Source organism: Ochotona princeps, chromosome X (assembly GCF_030435755.1).
Source record: "Ochotona princeps isolate mOchPri1 chromosome X, mOchPri1.hap1, whole genome shotgun sequence".
Classification (NCBI taxonomy): domain Eukaryota; kingdom Metazoa; phylum Chordata; class Mammalia; order Lagomorpha; family Ochotonidae; genus Ochotona; species Ochotona princeps.
Window position 1 is genome coordinate 43294341 of NC_080865.1, and position 20334 is coordinate 43314674.

The following is a 20334-nucleotide window of genomic DNA, read 5'->3' on the forward strand; positions in this document are numbered from 1 at the left end:
TTGGGACCCTGCACCCACATGGGAGACCTGGAAGAGGCTTCAGGCTCCTAGCTTCAGATAGGCTCAGTTCCAGCCATTGTGGTTGCTTGGGGAGTGAATCAATGGATGGAAGATCTTCCTCTCTGCCTCTGACTTTCCAATTAAAAAAATAGTCAAGTGCCCTGGCTTTAGGTGCATATACGTATATTCACTGTAGTAATTTATTGTTGAATTGCTCCCTAGATCAATACGTAATGCCCTTCTTCGTCTCTTTAGTTTTCATGTTAAAGTCTTATTTTTCCTTTCCATTGGGATGAGATATCTTTTTTCATCCTTTCACTTTCAGTCTGTGTGTATTTATATAGGTGAGGTATGTTTCTTGTAGGCAACAAATAGATGTCTTGTTTTTTGGTCCATTCAATCAGCCTTTACCTTTTAATTGGGGAGTTTAGGCCATTTGCATTCAGGGTTGTTGCTGAATGCTAACAAGAAGATCCCACCATTTTCTCATACATGTTCTCATTATTTGTTTGAGATTCCTTTGTGCCTTTACTAGAAGATTTTCTACCTTTGCATTCTTTCATTTATGGTGATTGGCATTCTCTATTTCTGTGTATAGCACAGCTTCAAGCATTATTTGCAAGGATGGGAGGGTGGTGGCAAATCTTTCAATTACTGAATGTTTTGGAAAGTCTTCATTTTTCCTCATATAAAAATGAGAGCTCTGCTTGGTATGGTATTCTCGGTTGGCAGTTTCTCTCTTTTAGGACCTGGACTATTTAACTGTAACAACTGTGGCAACAAGTGCCTCCAAGAACTGTTGCAGCAACAACAGCTCCACCATGTAGAGGGCATCCTGGCATGCCACTGACCCAGTGGGAACAAGCAGCTGGTCCAGGAGTGTTGCTGCCTATGTCCCCTTTATGTCTTCCAGGAATACCTGCCTTCATCAGATTCAGTCTAGATCCCACTGATGTCCTTTGGCATCTGTGGATGGTTTTTGCTTCTATGTCTGGGTAGCTTAGGACACCTTGGTATCTCAAATCTCAGAGAACAGAGTCCTTGTGGATGTGCCCTAACCTCACCACACATGTCGTATGTTGAGCCAACTCCTGCGCAGACTTTTGTGCGAAGGTGAGGAGCACACAAAAGTCTACCTACTTCAGTGAACCAATTGAGGACTTCTAATACTTTGTCGAAAGATAAAAAGAATCCTAGTTTCTGATAGTAATGAAATCCATGAGGGATACTCAGCCATTGACGCTGACTAGAAATTTTCTGGCCTGTAAGAGGGATAGATGAGATAGGGAGAGATATCCAAACCTAAGATAGACAAAGTCTACATCCCTAAACAGCAGGAAGTAGTTACAGAAAATGGTATGAATCTAAGAGGGGGAAATAAAATGGGACAGGTAGGTAGAAAATACAGGGTTACAAGTCAGAAGCCACACACCCCTACCATAGGTATTCCTATCCACTTACCTGTCAAAGGGAAGGACCCCTTCCACAAGATGTTCTTCCCCTCATCTGGGATGGGGGATGGAGTCACGTAACCACTCCCTTTCCAGACTCATAAGAAACCTGGAAATGGAAAGGGATGCTCTCTCTCTTTCTGTGGACACAAGACAAAAGGTTTCTACTATCTATGGAGCATGAAATCAAACACTGAATATGCCGGCATAACAAACCAGGCATCCCAGTTCCTTTTTAGGTCCAGATCACATCCTGCCAGTCTGCATCAAAGACTAGCCCAACATGCAGCAGCTCAGCTCTTCAAAACATGTTACTGATGCCCCACTCAGGGCCTGGGAAAGGCAGCAAATGACCCAAATACATGGGTCCCTACCACCTTCATGGGAGACCCTGATGAAGCTTCTAGCTCCTGACTTCAGTTCTGGCCCAACCCTAGTCACTGGGCCATCGGTGGAGTGGAAATCCAGTTGAAAAACTCCCTGTGTGTGTGTGTGTGTGTGTGTGTGTGTAACTCTGACTTTCAAATGAACAGTTATTTTAAAAAGTTGTTTTAACTTTTATTTGAATTTTACATACCTGATTATATGGAGAATGCATGTTCTTCCCATTGCACAAGGGAGCCAACACTTATATTGTCTTTTCTCAGAAATTCCACCTTTTCTTAGAGTGTTAGCTAGTTGCTCCGTACCTTCAGCATTCTACTAAATTCAAGTTATAATTTTTTGTTTCCCTCATTCTTTCCTATAATTACGGGTTCAGCATACCTTTCCCAATTTTCTATGTCCTACATAGAAACCAGAAATCCCCGATGCCCATTTTGCATTTTACTTGTCTTTTTCTAGTTGCTTCAGTGAAAATAACAATCCTTTCACTGTTTTCAACATCATGATTTAAAAACAAATGTCAGGCCCGGCGGCGTGGCCTAGCGGCTAAAGTCCTCGCCTTGAACGCCCCGGGATCCCATATGGCCCATTGAGGCTCACTTGGGAAGTGAATCGTAGGACGGAGGATCTTCCTCTCTGTCTCTCCTCCTCTCTGTATATCTGACTTTGTAATAAACTGAATAAATATTTAAAAAAAACAAATGTCATATTGAAATTCTTAAGACATATTTTGATCATGACATTTCTTTGATTCCCACCTTTCAGTGATTTCCCATTGCGTATCAGCTTTTAAGAAGTATCGAAATTCAAAAATATCTTTAATTGGTGTTTTTAAAACCCTGAAAGATCTTGTTATTTCTTAGCCCTCCAACCTCATCTCATGCCATTGTCCTAATTACCTATGGTCTGGGCAAGGGGATTGCAAATATATGAAAAATGATAGATCATAACTATTCTATGCCTTTCAGACATAAGGTCTCTGTTGCAGCTACTCAACTCTATTGTAACACAAAGTAGCTGTAAGAAAAAGGGGAACAGAACAGAGAGGATATGGGATGTGAACTCACAGCTAAACTGAATTTATTCAAAGGAAACAAATTCATACAAGTGGCTAACTGCTGGCATGCAAGTAAAATGAGCACGTGTCAGTGAACACAGCCCTCTGGCAGGCTGGGTCTGATGCATCTTAGGAGGAGCTGAATGGATCATACAGATTTTTTTGTAGGCTTTCAAACTTGGAAAATAACGCAGAGGGTGGTGTGTGAAATAATGCGAGATATGGTATACAGCTGTGGGGGGTTTGGCTTTTTTTTTTTTTTTTTAAGAATGTGGGATGGGCCCGCCGGCGTGGCCTAGCGGCTAAAGTCCTCACCTTGAACGCCCCAGGATCCCATATGGGCGCCGGTTCTAGTCCCAGCAGCTCCACTTCCCATCCAGCTCCCTGCTTGTGGCCTGGGAAAGCAGTTGAGGACAGCCCAATGCATTGGGACCCTGCACCTGCGTGGGAGACCTGGAAGAGGTTCCTGGTTCCAGGCTTCGGATCGGCGCAGCACCGGCCGTTGCGGTCACTTGGGGAGTGAATCGTCGATGGAAGATCTTCCTCTCTGTCTCTCCTCCTCTCTGTATATCCGGCTTTCCAATAAAAATAAATAAATCTTTAAAAAAAAAAAAGAATGTGGGAGTAAGATCCCTTGGGGACTGGATCTGCTTTCAGGCAGAGAGCTAAAATGTCTGAAGCTTATGGCCTTGTTCCATCGACAGCTGTCAACAAAACAGAAGTTAATTAATTTGATTGTATTCCAGGAAAGTTTTATTTATGAAAACCGAAATTAATTTCACGTAATTTTGACTGATCATCAAATATTTTTCTATGGATTTTTTCCAATTATTTAAAAGTGCAAAAACCATACTTAACTTATATGACATTTAAAAAGATTCACCGTATCTAATCTAGACCATGACAATGTGTGCTTTTATCTAGCCTCAATAGTTTAGTTACTTACATTCATAGAGAATGCAACCATCCCCTTCATGGCAGCTTCTTTTAATCCTTCATGCCTGGCTTTTTAAAGGTCACATTTTCATATGTGCCTTCTCTATCCACCCTTCATAACATAAGTATACACTTCTCCACTTTTTATCACTGCATTCTATTCTTTCCCTTTAATGATCTGATCATGATATACAATTACATGGTTTTTTTTTTCTAACACCAACATTTACTATGTGTTCAATAAGCATTTAAACATATACATTGGATTAAGAGTGACTGACCTACTTCTTCCCTGTGGGTTCTGTTTATTTGAAGGTACTGATCCATCTGATTGTTATATATTAACTGAAGATGCCTGGAGGGCTTATTGTGACAATCAGTATGATGCCTCTCGTGTGACAAACATGATTCTATCTCCTCCTGTCCAAACAAAGGATAACAACTTGATGGTAAGTCTGAGATACTTACATTATTTTTTAAACATTTATTTAAATTTTTCCCTTTTTATTTTGAATTTTATGGTACAATTATGTAGGGTCTGAGATCCCCCCAAAAATTCCCTCCTCCAGACTGATTTCCCCCATGTTGTTACAATAATATAGTCTTTCATAAGCAGTCATGATTCCATGAGAATGTTATTTAAGTGTGCCCTCGCATTGCTGTTATAGACAATGTCAGACAGTCCCACATCCCATTGTCTAGACATGTCCAACAGTTTCATTGGGAGCCCATCTTTGATTTGGAAGTAGTTATGCATATTGCATTGTATCTTCACATCTGGATATGATAGTCTCTATTACTCCATCACTATACATTCCCTTAAGTGAGAAGCCACAAAATAAGGGGAACAACAGTTATGAAGTTAAAACAAAGACAAAACATAAAAAGGAAAAAAAAGCACATCACCACAGAGTCAAAAAATGTGCCACTGAATATCCAATGCTTGGGTGACAAAAAGAAAACACAAAAACCTAATTTGAATTTTATAGGTATATTTAGGTTAATTGCTTCTTGATTCAATTTTAGCGGATTGTATGTGTCCAAAAATCTATCCATCTCTTCTGGGTATTACGATTTGTTCACATATAGTTCCTTGTAATAATTCCTAATAATTCTCTGTATGTCTGAGGTATCTGTTCTTACATTTCCTTTCTCATCTCTGATGCCATTGTTGCATATCTTCTCCCTCCTTTTTCAATTAGTTGAGTTAGTTGGAAGTCTATTTTGTTGATTTTCTCAAATAATCAGCTCTTTGATGTATTGATTTTATGTATAGTTCTTTTGGTTTCTATTTGGTTAATTTCCTCCCTTATTTTGATTATTTCTTTTTTCCTACTAATCTTGGAATTGCTTTACTGCTACTTTTCTAGATCCTTTAATTGTAAGGTTAGCTGATTTACTCAATGCTTTTCTAGTTTCTTGACATAAGCATTGGTTGAGATGAACTTTCCTCTTAGCACTGCCTTGATTGTGTCCCATAAGTTTTGGTATGTTGTGTTGATGCCTTCATTTGTTTCAAGCAATTTTCTTTAAGATTTATTTTATTTGGAAAGGCAGATGTACTGAGAGAAGGAGAGACAGAGAGGAAGATTTTCCATTCAATGGTTCACTCCCCAAGTGGCTGCAATGGCTGGAGCTGAGCCTGTCTGAAGCCAGGAGCCCAGAGCATCTTCTGGGTCTCCCACATGCATGCAGGGTCCCAAGGCCTTGAGACATCCTTGACTGCCTTCCCAGGCCATAAGCAGGGAGCTGGATGGAAAATGGGGCCGCTGGGATTAGAAGCATATGGCATCCTGGCATGTGCAAGGTGAGGACTTTAGCCACTAGGCCATTGCACAGGGCCCTCAAGCAATTTTTTAATTTCCCCTTTGATTTTCTTTCTAGCCCACTGCTCATTTAGTAACATGTTATTCAATCTCCATGTGTTTGCAAGTCTTCCTTGGTGTTTTGACTTCTTGGTCTCTAGCTTCACTCCATGATGGTCTGAGAAGATGCACGGTATGATTTCAATTTTTTAAAAATTTGCTGAGGCTTGTTTTATGGCCTATAACATGGTCAATTTTGTAGAAGGTTCCACATACTAATGAAAAAGAAGTGCATTCTCTGTAGAATGAAAGGTTTGGTTGATATCAACTAAACACTAAATCTATTTGTTCTAGAATTTGGGTGAGTTCTGTTGTTTTTTTTGCTGAGTTTCTATCTCTTTGATCAGTCCATTGATGTTAATAAAATATTAAGGTCACTCACTATGAGTGTATTGTAATCTATTCCTCCCTTTAAGTCCGTTAATATTTGTTTCCCATAGCTAGATGCTTTTCCATTTGGTGCATATACATTTATTATGGGGATCTCTTCTTGCTGAATGCATCCTTTGATCATTATGCGGTGTCCTTCTTCATCTCCTTTGATGTTTTTCACATCAAAATCTCTATCATCTGATATAAGAATAGCTACACCCACACATTTTTCCTTTCCATTTGCTTGGAATATCTTTTTCCATCCTTTCACTTTTAGTTTCCTCTGATCTTTGTTTGTATGATGTGTCTCCTGTAAGCAACAAATAGATGGATTTTGTTTTTTGATCCAGTCCTCTTGTCTGTGGCATTTGACTGATGTGTTTAAGCCATGTACATTCAATGTTAATATGGATAGGTGGCAGTTGGGACCTGTCATTTTAGCAATGTGTTGTTCTTTGATATAGTTTTCTGCTAGTCTTTTAGTGGGATGTTCTCCACGTTTGCATTTGGTTTTGGTAGTTGCTATTCCTTTTTTCTTTCACAAGAACATCTTTGAGTATCATTTGTATGGCAAGTTTGGAGAAAGCAAATTCTTGGAGTTTTTCTTTACTGTGGAAGAATTTTTTTTCAATGAATAGTCTTATGTTTAATTTAATCAATATTACAAAATGCTCATATTATATATACAATTGCATAAACACTCAGAGGAAAGACCCCACCTCTGTCCCTGCTATGGGGGCGGGGAGAGGGAAGGGCAGCCTGAGGGATTGTCCTCCGGGGGTGCAGGCCACATCTCTGACCAGCACGCTTTTGATATGGTTCCTTCAGGCCTTCTCTCGTGCTGTGCCGGAACCTGTCCAGGTAGACTCAGCACCTCATAAGAGCTGGTCTAGGGTCTCAGAGGCTTGGCCCAGGCTCATGGAGAGGCCCCGTCCTCCGATGTGCTCGGAATGAAGGGACCAGGACAGGAGCTGTGGCATGAACACCAGTCACTGTGAGGGGTGGAGGGAGTGATGCCAAAAGCCACCCACTAGCGGAGGAAATCCAAGGCGCACAAAGAGCCGCAGCATCCGAAGGAAACCATGCAGGTGGGGCCTCCGCAGTGTCCTCCTTCCAGCAGGGGGCAGTGTTGAGGACGGAGGGGAGCTGAAGGCTGCAGGCAGGTCCGGCAGCCCTGGGGAGGGCTCTCTCTGATGGAGGACAAGTGAGGATAGGAAACAGGGACGAGGGCAAACACGGTCGTCCCCTTGGCAGGCAGCCAGATTCAGGCCTCGGGGAACGCAGAGAGACAGGGACTGCAGGACCGGGTTACCGAGAGTCTGGATCCAGCAACTGTTCAAGGAGCATGTCCTCCGTCACTGAACTTGGTATAATGCACTATGCGCCAGACACTGGAGTCTGATGTTCGGTATCTGTTCCTGGGGTAGAGCTGCCACAGGAGTGGCAGCTCAAAAGAGAAGTCAGCTGGGAGGGTGTCATGGCTTCCCCCAGGGACCACCTGGCATTTGCCCTCTGTCTTAATGATGATGGGTACCCAGGTGTGCCTGTTCTCGTCTAAGTAAGTGTGGTTGTCCCAGATCCACAGGCAGTCGGGGTGCACGGACATCTTAATCCCTGAGACCTGGCTATGGGCCATTGCACCTCCGTACAAGCTAAGGAGCTCCTGGACGCCTCACCAGGATACTTTGTGGAAGAATTTTAGTTTGTTTTCAAAGACAAAGGAGAGCTTTGCAGGATATGTTATTCAGGATTAAAAATCTTTCCCTTTTACAATCTGGAATATGCCACTCCATTCTCTTCTGGCCTGTGAGTGTTTCTTCTGAGGGGTTAGCTGTGAGTTTGATTGATTGATTCCTCTATAGGTCACTTGATTTTTCTCAGGTGCACATTTAAGGATTTTTTTTCCTCTTGTTCAATTGAAGAGAGTTTAATTATCATGTGTCGTTGTGAAGTTTGCTTTTGATCAACTCTGTTGGGAGTTCTGTGACCCTCCTGTATATTTTTTTCCAATTTTTTTCTCCAGACTAGGGAAGTTTTGGTTTATTATTTCTTTAGTTACTCCTTTTATCCCAGCTTCTCTTTCTGCACCTTCTGGGTCTCCCATAACTCTTATATTTGGCCTCTTAATTGTATCTTTTAATTCTTAAATACTTTTTTTTTTTTTTTAGCTTGACCCAGCTGTGCTTCCAGCTTTTTGTTTGCTTCGCCCTGGTGACAGGAAATATCTTCCAATTCTGAAATTCTTTCTTCTGCTTAATTCATTCTATTTTTGAGACTCTCCACTGAACTTTCAATTTGCTCCACTGTGTTCTTAATTTTTGATTTATCATCTTTCATTTGATTCATTGCTGCTATTTCCTGTGTAGCATATTCCTTGAATTCCTTGAACTCATCTATGTGCTTCTCATTGTTGTTCAGAAACTTTATAATGCGTTTTCTGAATTCTGTGTCTCCCATTTTTTCAATGTCTCCCTCAGTTAACTCGGAGGGTGGTCAGGGCTTTTGCTGCACTGCTGGGGAGTCATCAGTAACATTCATAGTACCTCTATTTCTTCTTTTACCTTTTGACATTGCAATTCTGGTTGGCGGATTCTTCTCCTTAGTGTAGAGTTCTAAAATGAATGACCTGGCTGCCACTAGACTTAAGCCCTGGCTGCCACTGGATCCTTGGCTGTTGCTGGGGTCTGGATCACCACTCACCAGTCACTGGCAGGTTTTCTGTTCTCTGAAACACCACTCTGCTGTTGCTTCCACTTCTCTGTGTCAATAGGGTCTCCAGGTCCTCCCCTTCCAACTGCCTGACCCTTATCTTTTCCTGTAATCTGTCCCTTGAGTTTTACTGTCATCCAAGCATAATTTGCCTGCCAGTCAGCCAGGTACTCAGTTTGTTGGCTGCTGCCACCTTGTAGCTGGCCAGTGCTTTCACTCTCCTCTGTACTCTTTCTTGCAGTCGGGCTGGTATGGGACTGGTGTTAGTTCTGACCATAGAGTTGCTAACCCGGGCCAAAGTGTTCCAGCTGACGAAGTTCCCCCACCGCCTGGTGCTTTCACAGCCTCTGCCTGATGTACTGGCATCCTGACCGAAAGTGATCCAGCTGTCACCACACAGTGTGCAGTCAACAGCTAGACTTTCTGCACTGCCAGAGCACCACGTCCACTCTCAACCGCGAGGGGCTAGTGAGGGCAGGGTTGCGTGCTTTTGTTCTCGCTCACATTCCAGCCACTTCATTCAGCTGCAACCCGCTGGGCTTATGTCTTTGCGTCAACACCATTACTATTTCTACTTGGAGTCCACCCTCCCATCTCTGAGTCACCAAGATAAGACTTTGTCCCAGAGATAGACCTCAAGTCTCTGTTATGGGATATTTCGCTGTTTCTCTGGGTGGCCTGGAACCCAGAGCTTTTCAGTTGGGGATTTGGTTAAATCCCAGCCCACGGGCCTCCGAATAGTGACTCACTAGTTTCTCCCTCTTTTTTTTTTTTTTTTTTGTCCACATCCCTGTTTACCCTGAATGTCACACGTTTCTACCGGTTCAAGTTGCCACTTGCTATCTCGTGAGTTTTCCTGCAGTCCTCTTTGTCTGTTCAGCCCTTGCCTTGATCCCGCCAACTCCAGGGAGTTTCAGATGCCTTTTTCAGCTATTCTCCTCTTCCTGTTCTGAACTCCTCCAAATTTTTCCATCCCTATCTCTCCACGCACTTAACTGCACCAACCCTCCACTGTTGGCCATCTTTCCTTCCCTCCAGATACATACATTATTACAGTTTAAAATTACAGTTTCTCTAACTTTGGGGAGACCATTATGCTCAGTGAAATAGGAGAGAGAGCTCTTCCATCTGCTTCTTCACTCCCTAAATAGCTACAATGGCTACAGCTCAAAAGCCAGTAGATTAGAGTTTCTTCTGGGTCTCCCACATGGGTGAAGGAGCCCAAGGACTTGGGTGATCATCTACTGCTTTCTTAAGCAGGGAACTTGATCAGAAGTGAAGCAGCCAATACTCAAACTGGTGACCATTAGGAGGTTGACACTTCAGGTGGAGGTTTAATGCACTATACCACACTGCCAACCCCAGATTTTCTTTTTTTTTTTTTTAAAAAAAAACTAGGAGGAATTTTTATTTTCAGCTCCATTATTTAAGATAATCTGTGCCACATTACCAGATGACAACAAACTAAACAGTAGTCTTTACAAAATAGCATTTATAAAAGTCACTAAGCAAATAAAATAAAGCCACAAAAGGCAGGATCAGCAACAACAAGCACACAAGGGGGTAGCTTCAAAATTACCACCATCAAAATATTCAATTCCCAATTTCCTTTCATTAACACTTTTTTATATATATTTGAAAGTGAGGGTTACAGAAAGAGAGAGGGAGGGACAGAGAGATCTTTCGTTCCCTGATTCAGTCCCCAAAACCAGGGTCCAAAATTTCATTCAGGTCTCCCACGTGGGTAGCAGAATGCCAACCAATTGGGGTATCTTCTGCTGCTTTGCCCAAGCCATTGCCAGGGAGCCGTCAACCCCAGATTTTCAAGCATAGCTGCTTGATTAGCCAAACCAAGCTACAGTTTACTAAAAGGAAAAGGCACTACCAACATTTGAAATCACAGACAGAGTCTTACAACTAAGGTTGTATTTGCATAAAAGAGACACTTGAAGTTTAAATCTAGTTTGGTTCTATGTGCTTTGTTTCTGAGGGACAGGATGGACATTACTGTGGCATAATGGAAATTCACAGGAAATAGAATTTTTCTTTTTTAGGATTTATTTCATTTTTGTGGGAAAGACAGATATACAGAGAGAAGGAGATACAGAGAGAAAGATCTTGTGTCCACTGATTTACTCCCCAAGTGGCTGCAATGTCCAGAGCTAAGCCAATCCAAAGCCAGGAGCCAGAAGTTTTTGTCCGGATTTCCCACACAGGTGCAGGGTCCCAAGTCTTTGGACCATCCTGTACTGCTTTCCCAGATCACAAATAGGGAGCTGAATAGAAAGTGGAGCAGCCGGGACATGAACCGGTGACCATAAGGAATCCCAGTAGATGCAAGGCCACTAGGCTATTGCGCTATGTCCAAGAAATATAAATTTTTAAAGCCACTTGTATCAAATCTTTTCCATCCACTCCCCCTCCCAAATTTTATTAGGCTTTATATCCAAATTAATAGTCCATGATGGACTCCACATGCTTTCCATTGCCATACCCAGAATGCCCACATGATCCATGGATCACCAATAAGACTAACTTTAGAAGCGAACCAGCTTGTAAGGAAAGTTTAGTTTAAATGTGGGAGACAGAAAGGATTTGGGAATCATCAATTTTATAAAACTTGTACATATTTGTACTTGTATTAATTTGGATAAATAACCTGGGTTGTAATCAGAATAGTGGCCCCACAAAGATGTCCATATTGTAATTCTCTGAAATCTGTACATTGCAACAGAAAATTATGTTTATCAATTAACCTTGAGAAGGGGAGATTCTCCTAGATTCTGTGAGTGGGCCCAGTGACATCACGAGGATCCTCATAACTGAAAGAATCAGAGGATTCAGTGTCAGGTTATAGAGCATGGAAAAGACTGTCTGGCTTTGAAAACAGAGAAAGGGGACCATGAGCCATGGGAAGTGGATGGCCTCCAGATGCTGAAAAAAATCAAGGAAATTAATTATCCTTGAGATCTTCCAGAAGGAACACTGCCATGCCAACATTTTTATTTTAACACCGTGAGACCCACTTAACACTTCTGACATCCAGAATTGTAAAATAAAAGATCTTTATTGTTTTCATTATCTCAGATTTGTGATAATGTGTTACAGCAGGAGGAGAAAGCTATAGATATATAATACACCTATGATTCCAGCGCTTTTTCTTATATCTTCTTGCAGTTATTTAAGAAGACTCTGAGCACAGCTAGAAATGACATGGATATGATAATCATTGTAGTTATGAAAGATATCTACTGTATCTTCTTTATAAAGCAGCATCACCTAATGACGTATTTAGTCAGCATGCAGTGTGAAAACAAAATACACCACATTGGATGGCTTTACTACTCTGCTTGTGTTCATTTCTAGAGTCATGCAGACAATGTGAAGAAGGAATGTCAAAATGTCTCTGAGACAGAGCTAAACACAGATTCTAGTCCTTTTCTGGTTGAACAATTGAAGGCAGAACCCTTACCCAAACTGTAAGTGAAGTGAGTGGCTACTGTACAATTTTTTTTAAATATCAAATGTAATATAGGTGGTAGAATGTTAGGTACAGAAATAACGTTATAAAGATTATTTTCTTCAGAGTTCAGGCTTCTAAGCAAAACTCTATCTAACCATCACCCCCCCTAAAAAAGCATTTTATTTATATCAGGAAAATATACTTACCTTTATCTGGGTAGTTTTGTGGCAATGTGTCTTAACTTCTGTACATGTGAGGAAGTTATTTTTCATTGCTAATGTGGATCCTTGCTAATACAGGATAAGCAAAACTATTATTATAAGGTTAATAATTTAATGATTATTTAGTTGAAACATTTAATCTGGGAAATCAAGCAAGGAGATTCAAAAGGCATAACCAAGGCAGCTGAGGGTAAATTTAGTGGTTTAGGGAGCACAACAAGGAACAAGGGAGAAAGATAGAACAACAGTTGGGAGAATAGTATGTCAACAGAAACTGGTAAGCCAATTCAGATAAGCATTGGAAGGGAAATTATTGGTGACTTTCGCCAGTTGGAGGCGTGATTGGCTAATTATGGTAGATTGATGCATTAATTAGTGATAAAGAAGTGAAGATAGGAATCTGAAGAACTTTCTTTGAGCGCCTCTTTGGTACTGACAAAAGGGAGCTTTAGTCTAAGGATGGAAGCATTGGGGAAAATAGGTGGGTTATGAATAGTGATGAATTAAAGTGGAAACAGAGATATCACATTGGGCTCAGCTAATGGCTTATGCATTCATTCAGGCTACGAATACTTGTTGAGAGCCTGAATGTGCTAGGTAATGAAGACATGAAGGTCATTAAACTGGCCTTGACTGCTGTCTTCAGAAAGCCTCAAGTCTGGAGAGGGAGGAAGACATATAGTAATCAAATAATCATACAAACATACTGAGAACCCCATCTACTTTGGCATCAGGAAATCCAAGGTAAAAATGCATGTGGTATGTGATCAAGCTGAAGTTATGGAGACAGTGGGAGAAGTACATCACCTCAAACAAGCTACAGAGAGCCCCAGTAAGGTAAGGGCCTAAGACTGACCTTTACATGTGACATTACCCGTGTCATTTAAATACTTTTTTTGCTCCTGTCCACTCCAAAGCAATCTTCAAGTATTTCCCTTCACTCTTTTATTTTGTTTCCTATATTGTTTTCATTTCATAGTTTTGACAATCTGATGAACTTCTTTTATAAAGCTCAAATGTCTGTTTTTAACATTTATGATTATCTTCATGTATAAGAACTCCAAAACTAAAAATCCTTGATTTTTTTTTCAGGCTTTCAATTTTATTTCTAGGAGTTATAATGAGAAAGACGAGAGAAAAGAATGGCAGTATGTGACTTGGAATGGTATTCTACTGAATACCAATTACCAGTTTTAGCTGTTTAAGAATTATCTACTATTTTGAGTTAGGCAAAATTTCCGACCCCAGGACACTATTCTTTAAAATAGAGTGTCAGGCATGGCACGATAGCTTAATGTCTAAATTCTCACTTTGCATTTGCTGGGATCCCATATGGGCACCAGTCCGTGTCCCAGCTGCTCCACTTCCCATCCAGCTCCCTGTTTGTGGCCTGGGAAAGCAGTGGAAGAGAGCCCAAGGCCTTGGGGCCCTGCACCCACATGGGAGACCAAAAAGATACTCCTTGCTCCTGGCTTCAGATCAGCTATTGCAGCCACTTGGAGAGTGAACCAGCGGATGGAAGATCTGTCTCTCCTTTTTTCTGTAAATCTGCCCTTCCAATAAAAAGAATAGATGGATCTTTTTAAAAATGAAAATTAATGGTGTCAACTAATTTTCAAAGTTGGAATTTCCTGACTATGTGTTTCCAAATATCTTAAGGCTTTTCCCTTGCTAAACTATAAAAACAAAAATTACATTGATTCCATGTTGTCCCTAGTAGCTAACATCCTGTCCTGTTACTAGAACACTGTACAGAAAAGTATAGCATATTCTTTGATGATCTATTTATCACAAAGTTGCCACTTTATTTTTTAAGAACTATTTTATTTCTTTGCAAGGCAAAGTTACAGAAAGAAAGAAACAGAGAGATTTTCCATCCACATGTTCACTCCCCCAAACAACTACAACAGTCAGAGCTGGACCAACCTGGAACCAGGAGTCAGGTACTCCAGCCAGATCTCCTCTGTAGGTGATAAGGGCCCAAGTACTTATGTATCATTTTCCCAGGTACATTATTAGCAGGGAGCCAGATCAAAGTAGAGCAGCTAAGACTCAAATTGTAACCCTTATGGGATGTCAAGCAGTGTCTTAAGGTTGCTGCACCACAATGCTGGCCCTGAAATGGGCCATGAGACAGTACCATGCATTGATTGTTTAAACACTGGCATACACAACACTTATTAATCATACAGTCGGACTGCTCTCCCACTCCCTCTATAGCATCTCATTGTTATTGACAAGTAGCATCCAACAAAATATTTATGTATAATACTGCTATACTGCTCAGACTCTTCTTTCTCTAGGCCTTCTAATATATTGTATAAAAGACATTTTGGGCTCTAGAGATAGAGGCACAATAGGGTCATTTACAACAGGGAAATGTTTTAAATGTTGCAGAGAATGGGAGTGATTATTATGTTGCTGAAAAAATTTATAGCACCTACGTGACTATATGGAAGTTATTACCTTTTTTTTAAAAAAAGATTTATTTCTTTTTAGTACAAAGTCAGATATACAGAGAGAGGAGGAGAGACAGAGAAGATCTTCCATCTGATTATTCACTCCCCAAGTGAGCCACAATGGCCGATGCACACCGATCCGATGCCGGGAACCTGGAACCTCTTCCAAGTCTCCCACGCGGGTGCAGGGTCCCAAGGCTTTGGGCCGTCCTCGACTGCTTTCCCAGGCCACAAGCAGGGAGCTGGATGGGAAGTAGAGCTGCCGGGATTAGAACCAGCGCCCATATGGGATCCCGGGGCTTTCAAGGTGAGGACTTTAGCCGCTAGTCCACGCCGCCGGGCCCGGAAGTTATTACCTTTTAAAAAGCCTAGATTATTTTTAAGATTTATTATTCTTTTAAAAGGCAATTCCAGAGACAGAGAGAGGAAAAGATAGATAGATAGATCTTCCACCCACTGATTCACTCTCCAAAGGACTGCAGTGGGTGAGGTAAGGCCGAGCTGAAATCAGAAGCCAGAACTCCCTTTAGGTCTCCTACAAGAGTAGCAGTGCTAGCAGGAAGCCATACAGAAAAAGGAGCAGCAGAGACTCAAACAGTGCTCTACGATCTGGGATGCCAGCATCAAAGACTGTGGCTTAACTCACTGCACCGCAAAACTTGCCTCCAAAAGCATAGATTTTTATAAACAAGGACTCAGTCACACGAGACTGACGTAAAAGTAAACTTTAACACTTGTAGGAATTGAATGATTTAGAACTCATTTACTCTTTTTTTTAAACATTGGTTTATTTTTATTGGAAAGTCAGAGAGAGAGAGAAAGGATGAGATACAGAGAGAAGGATCTTCTGTCTGCTGATTCACTCCCCAGGTGGTTGCAATGGCCAGAGCTGCGCCTATCCAAAGCCAGGAGCCAGGAGCCAGGAACTTCTTCCTCTGGGTCTCACACAAAGGTGCAGGGTCCCAAGGCTTTGGGTCATCCTCGATGGTTTCCCAGGCCACAAACAGGGAGCTGGATAGGAAGCAGGGCTGGGGGGATATGAACGAGAGCCCATATGGCACTGCACTGGGACCTTTTCTATAAACTTTTAAGTGCCCTTTTAATATCTAGTTTATGGTATTTTTATTATATAAATTTTATTTTTGATACTTTTTACATATTTAATTAGGGTGTGAAGGATCAAAGGCTTTAGGAAAGTGGGTGGGACCATTGTTTTGGCATTCTCTTCTTTCCTTCCTGTATCTGCGGGGAGGGGAGAAGAAAGGGGATAAGCCACACCCAACCTTCCAACCATCCCAGGGTCCTCGGTGTGGTGCTCTGAGGGTTCTGCTGAAGTGGTTTTGCTAGTTCAACAGTTCTGTACTGGTGCCGATCTTGCCACTCCAATCATGATGAAATTTCTCCGGACTCTGCCGGCTGACATAGTCCACCTTAGAGTCTTGGCTGAGGCAGTTTATCGATTGTCTGTCCTCTGTCTTCTGTTGTGGTACCAGGTGTCCTCTGCAGGCTCCAGTGGACTGCCATATCCTCCATGTGCATCTACATGTGCTGTCCACTAAGCCACTGAGGATGCCCAGCTCTGACACATGCACTCCACAGTTAGACCATGAAACCTGCAGTTTCCTCCACAGTTGCAATTCTGAGTGCAGCAATTCATCTGGAGGGATTTCCAAAGAAACGTCATTAGAGGTGATCCCAAATCTGATTCTTGTGTGTGCTTGCCGATACAGGGTGCAGCACAGTCCGTTGCCCAAATCAGCCTACGCGCATACTGTTAGTTGCAATTGCTGGGTCAGTTGTCTCCAGCCCTGTCTTTTACGCAAACTAATGGGTGTTGAAGTCCAGCCCAATCCTGCCCACTGCACACTTGGCCCCTGCACAAACCAGTGAGAGTTGCAGGCTAGTCAGAGCGACCTACAATAACCTCCACCAGGCCTGCCTCCTGCCCTGGCTCCCATGCTTGCCAGTATGTACAGCAGGCTGATCCAGTCTGTCCCACATCCCATTCAGTTCTCATACGTGTCAATGGGCATTGAAGCCTCGTTCAACCCAAGCCCCACTATCCAGCCCACACATGTGCTGGTGGGTGCCACTCTCTGTCTAGCCATACCTGCCTCAGTCCTGGTTCTTATTCTGACCAGTTGGAGTGGCAACCCAAGAAGGAGGAGTCCACTGTTTCCCTGGTTGGTCCATTCCCAGCCCCGGATCTTGCATTCTCCGGATGGTACTGCAGTTTAGCTTGACAGAGTTTCCTCCCCGCCCCCGTGCCAGCCTCTACTACCTGATGCTGTGGCAAAGCCCAACCAACCCTCACCACCTCTGGCTTACATATGCACCAGTAGGTACAGCCCTCCAGCCTGGCTTGTTCCCAGTCAGCTTATATGCAGGCCTACATGTGTTGTATCCCTGCCCAGCCTAATCTGCCCCCAATCCCAGCTCTCGTGTTCACCAGTGAGAATAGTGGCCCAGCAGTGGAGCTCCATGTAGCCCCCCTACCGGGTTCACCCACTCTCCCCAGATCTCACATGTGCTGGTTGGGTGCCACGGCCCAGTCTGGCATGGCCTGCCTCACCTCAGCATTTGCCAGTGGGTGCTGTAGCCTGGCCCGGCCTGGCTTGCCTCCTAGTTCCAGTTTGCGCTGGTGAAGACTGCAGCCCAGCCAGCCCAGCTAGCCCAGCCAGCCCAGCCAGCTCCAAGCCCCAGCCCTAGTGTGACTGGTATTGCAACCTGGCTTGGCACAACCCACGCACCATTCTGGCTCTCAAATTTTTTTTTTCTTTGAGAATCACAGAGCTTGCTGTGAAATGTGTTATTTTTTTTTTTATGGGCAAAACAATTAGTTCCGTATTGTTTCCTTAATATATCTGATGTAAAGGGGGATTTTAAGGAAGAAGCCTCACCCAGTCTCCCACCCACCCCAGGCCTCAGATGTGGGGCATGCTCCGAGGGTCTTGCTCAAGCGATTTTGATAGTTCAACAGTTCTGAATTGCTGCCACTCTCACCACTCCAAGCACAATGAGGTCGTTGGAGAATCCACTGATTGACACAGTCCATCCTAGAGTCTCCGTTTGCCCAGTATTTTCATTGCCAACATATACTGAGGTGGTTGATTGACTTGTTCTGTCTTCTGTCTTTTCTTGGTTAGGGTTCTGAGTCCAGAAGCTCGATTGGGGGATCCCCAAAGAAACTGTCTGAGGTGTTCCCAGACCAGATTCTTGTATGTACTAGCAAGCACAGAGCCCGGCACAGTCCATTGCCCTGATCAGCTGGTGGTTGCAATTGCTGGGTTGGTTCTGTTTCCATCCCTGTCTTCCACTGGAACCAATGGGTGTTTGCAGCCCAGCCTGGTTCTGCCCAGCACATACTCGGCCCTCACATAAACCACTGGGAGCTGCAGCCTAGTCGAAGCGACCCACAGTAACCCCCACCAGGTGCCAGTATGTGTGGCAGACTAGTCCAGTCTGTCCCACATCCCATTCTGCTCTCATACATGTCAATGGGTATTAAAACCTTGTTCCATCTAACCAGCTCAACTATCCAGCCTTCACGGATATTGTTGGGTGTCTCTCTAGCCACCCCAGCCCCTGTCCCAGTTTTCGTGCCCTCCCGTGGGCACGAAACCCAAGAGGGAGGAGCCCACTATTTCCCTGCTGGGCCACTCCTACTCCCAGATTATGCACTCTCCAGGTGGTTCTGTGGTTTAACTTGACAGAACTAGCCCCCGGTGCCACCTTCTGCCAGCTGATGCTGTGGCTAAGCCCAAACAACCCTCACCCACTCTAATTGTAGATTGCACCAGTAGGAATAATCAGCCCAACCTGGTTTTTCCCTGATCTAGGCCACATGAGGCCCACAGGTGTTGTGGCCCTGCCTAGTCTAGTCTACCCCCATCCCAGCTCACGCTCTCCAATGGGAGTAGCTGTCCAGCAAGGGAACTACTCCTTATTCCCCTGTCGACTCTGCCCTCTCCCTTCCTGGTTCTCACGTGTGCTGGTTGGGTGCTGCGATCACATCTGTCACAGGCAACCTCACCTTGGCATTCCGTGTTGTGCACTGCTTTTGTCATGACCGAACCTGGCTCGACCCACACACTCTGTACCGACGTTCGGATTTGCCAGTGAATGACGTGGACTGATTCAGCCTGGTCTGCCCCTGACCTATGCCAAAGGTATGACAGTGGGACACTTTCCAAGACCTCTTCTGGGCTGTTTCCCGCCATGCTTCTTGCGCTTACCTGCAGGGTCTGTGTCCTGCCAGAGGAGTTGCCCAGGCTCCTCCATCAGAACCCCTCCCAATGCCAGATTTCGCGCATACCAGTGGGTCCATGAGCCAGCCCTACTCAGTTCACCTCCTGTCCTAGCAGGAACACTGGCTTTTCTTGGCTGGCCTTCAACCCATTCTGGTTCTTGCTGTTGGATGTTTCAGCCCAGCCATGGCTCGTCCATACCCACATATAGCTCATACATGGCTCAGTAGGGGTCGAGACCTAACCTAGTCCGCCCCACATCTACCCTGGTCCAGAACGTTTTGCAGTCTGGCCCGGCCTGGTGCGTCATGTCCCAGTCCACACTTGTGCCAAGGGATACTACAACAATATCCTGACCAGAACGCAGCCCCATTCCAGCTCGTGCGCCCCCTTAGTGGGAACCTCCACCCAGCTAGGGTGTCCCCTTAGCTCCCCAACCAGGCCTGTTCCCAGCCAGTGTTCAGCATGCCAGTGGTTGCTCTGACTCAGCTTGGCACAGCCCATCACCTGTCGCGACCCCTGCCTTAGATACTGTGGCTCGGCGTCCGTGGCTCACGCAGACCAGTTGGTGCAAGAACCTAGCTGGGCATGTCCTATGCTCCATCCTGGTTTCCAATCTTACTTGTGGGCTAAGGTTTGCTCAGTACTGCCCGGTGCACCCGTTCCATCGCCTTTCCATACATTGGTGAGCCATTGGAGCTACTTTGCCCAGACTGTCCGACCCCCAGGTCCAGACCACCTGTTCACCAGTGGGAGCTATGACTCGCCAGGGGAGCTTCCCAAGTTTCTCCCCCTGATCCCCTCCCAGACCCAGTCCTCATACATGCCACTAGGCTTTAGGCCAGTGCCCAGCGCAGTCCAGCCCTCCCGTTGGTCTTGCATGAGCTGGTGAATGTTGCAACCCAGCCCACCCCACAACCCACTCAGGATGCACACTTGAGCGCTGCTGCCCCGACCAGTCCAGATTGCCGTGAGTTCTCCAATCTGTGATCGACGGCAGGCTCCCCAGTCACACCTAGCTTAGTCCACCACTACTCCATCTCTTGAAGTAATCTGTGGGACTAGAATTTCCATAGGGTTTGGCCCACACATCCTCCACATAATCTTCCCCTGGATATGGTTCTCTAGTGTGTTTGTTAATGTCATGGCCCTACTTAATGTGACTGGTCT

General features: G+C 44.0%; 1 protein-coding gene across 1 annotated transcript in view; it reads left to right on the plus strand.

Annotated features, from left to right (window-relative positions):
* Nucleotides 1-20334, plus strand: part of LOC131478620 (uncharacterized) — a 127772-nt gene that overhangs the window by 69286 nt on the left and 38152 nt on the right. Inside the window, exons 7-8 of the mRNA XM_058659073.1 lie at nucleotides 4144-4277; nucleotides 12141-12253. Of these exons, the coding sequence (XP_058515056.1) occupies nucleotides 4144-4277; nucleotides 12141-12253 (247 nt within the window). The remainder of the gene's footprint in view (nucleotides 1-4143; nucleotides 4278-12140; nucleotides 12254-20334) is intronic.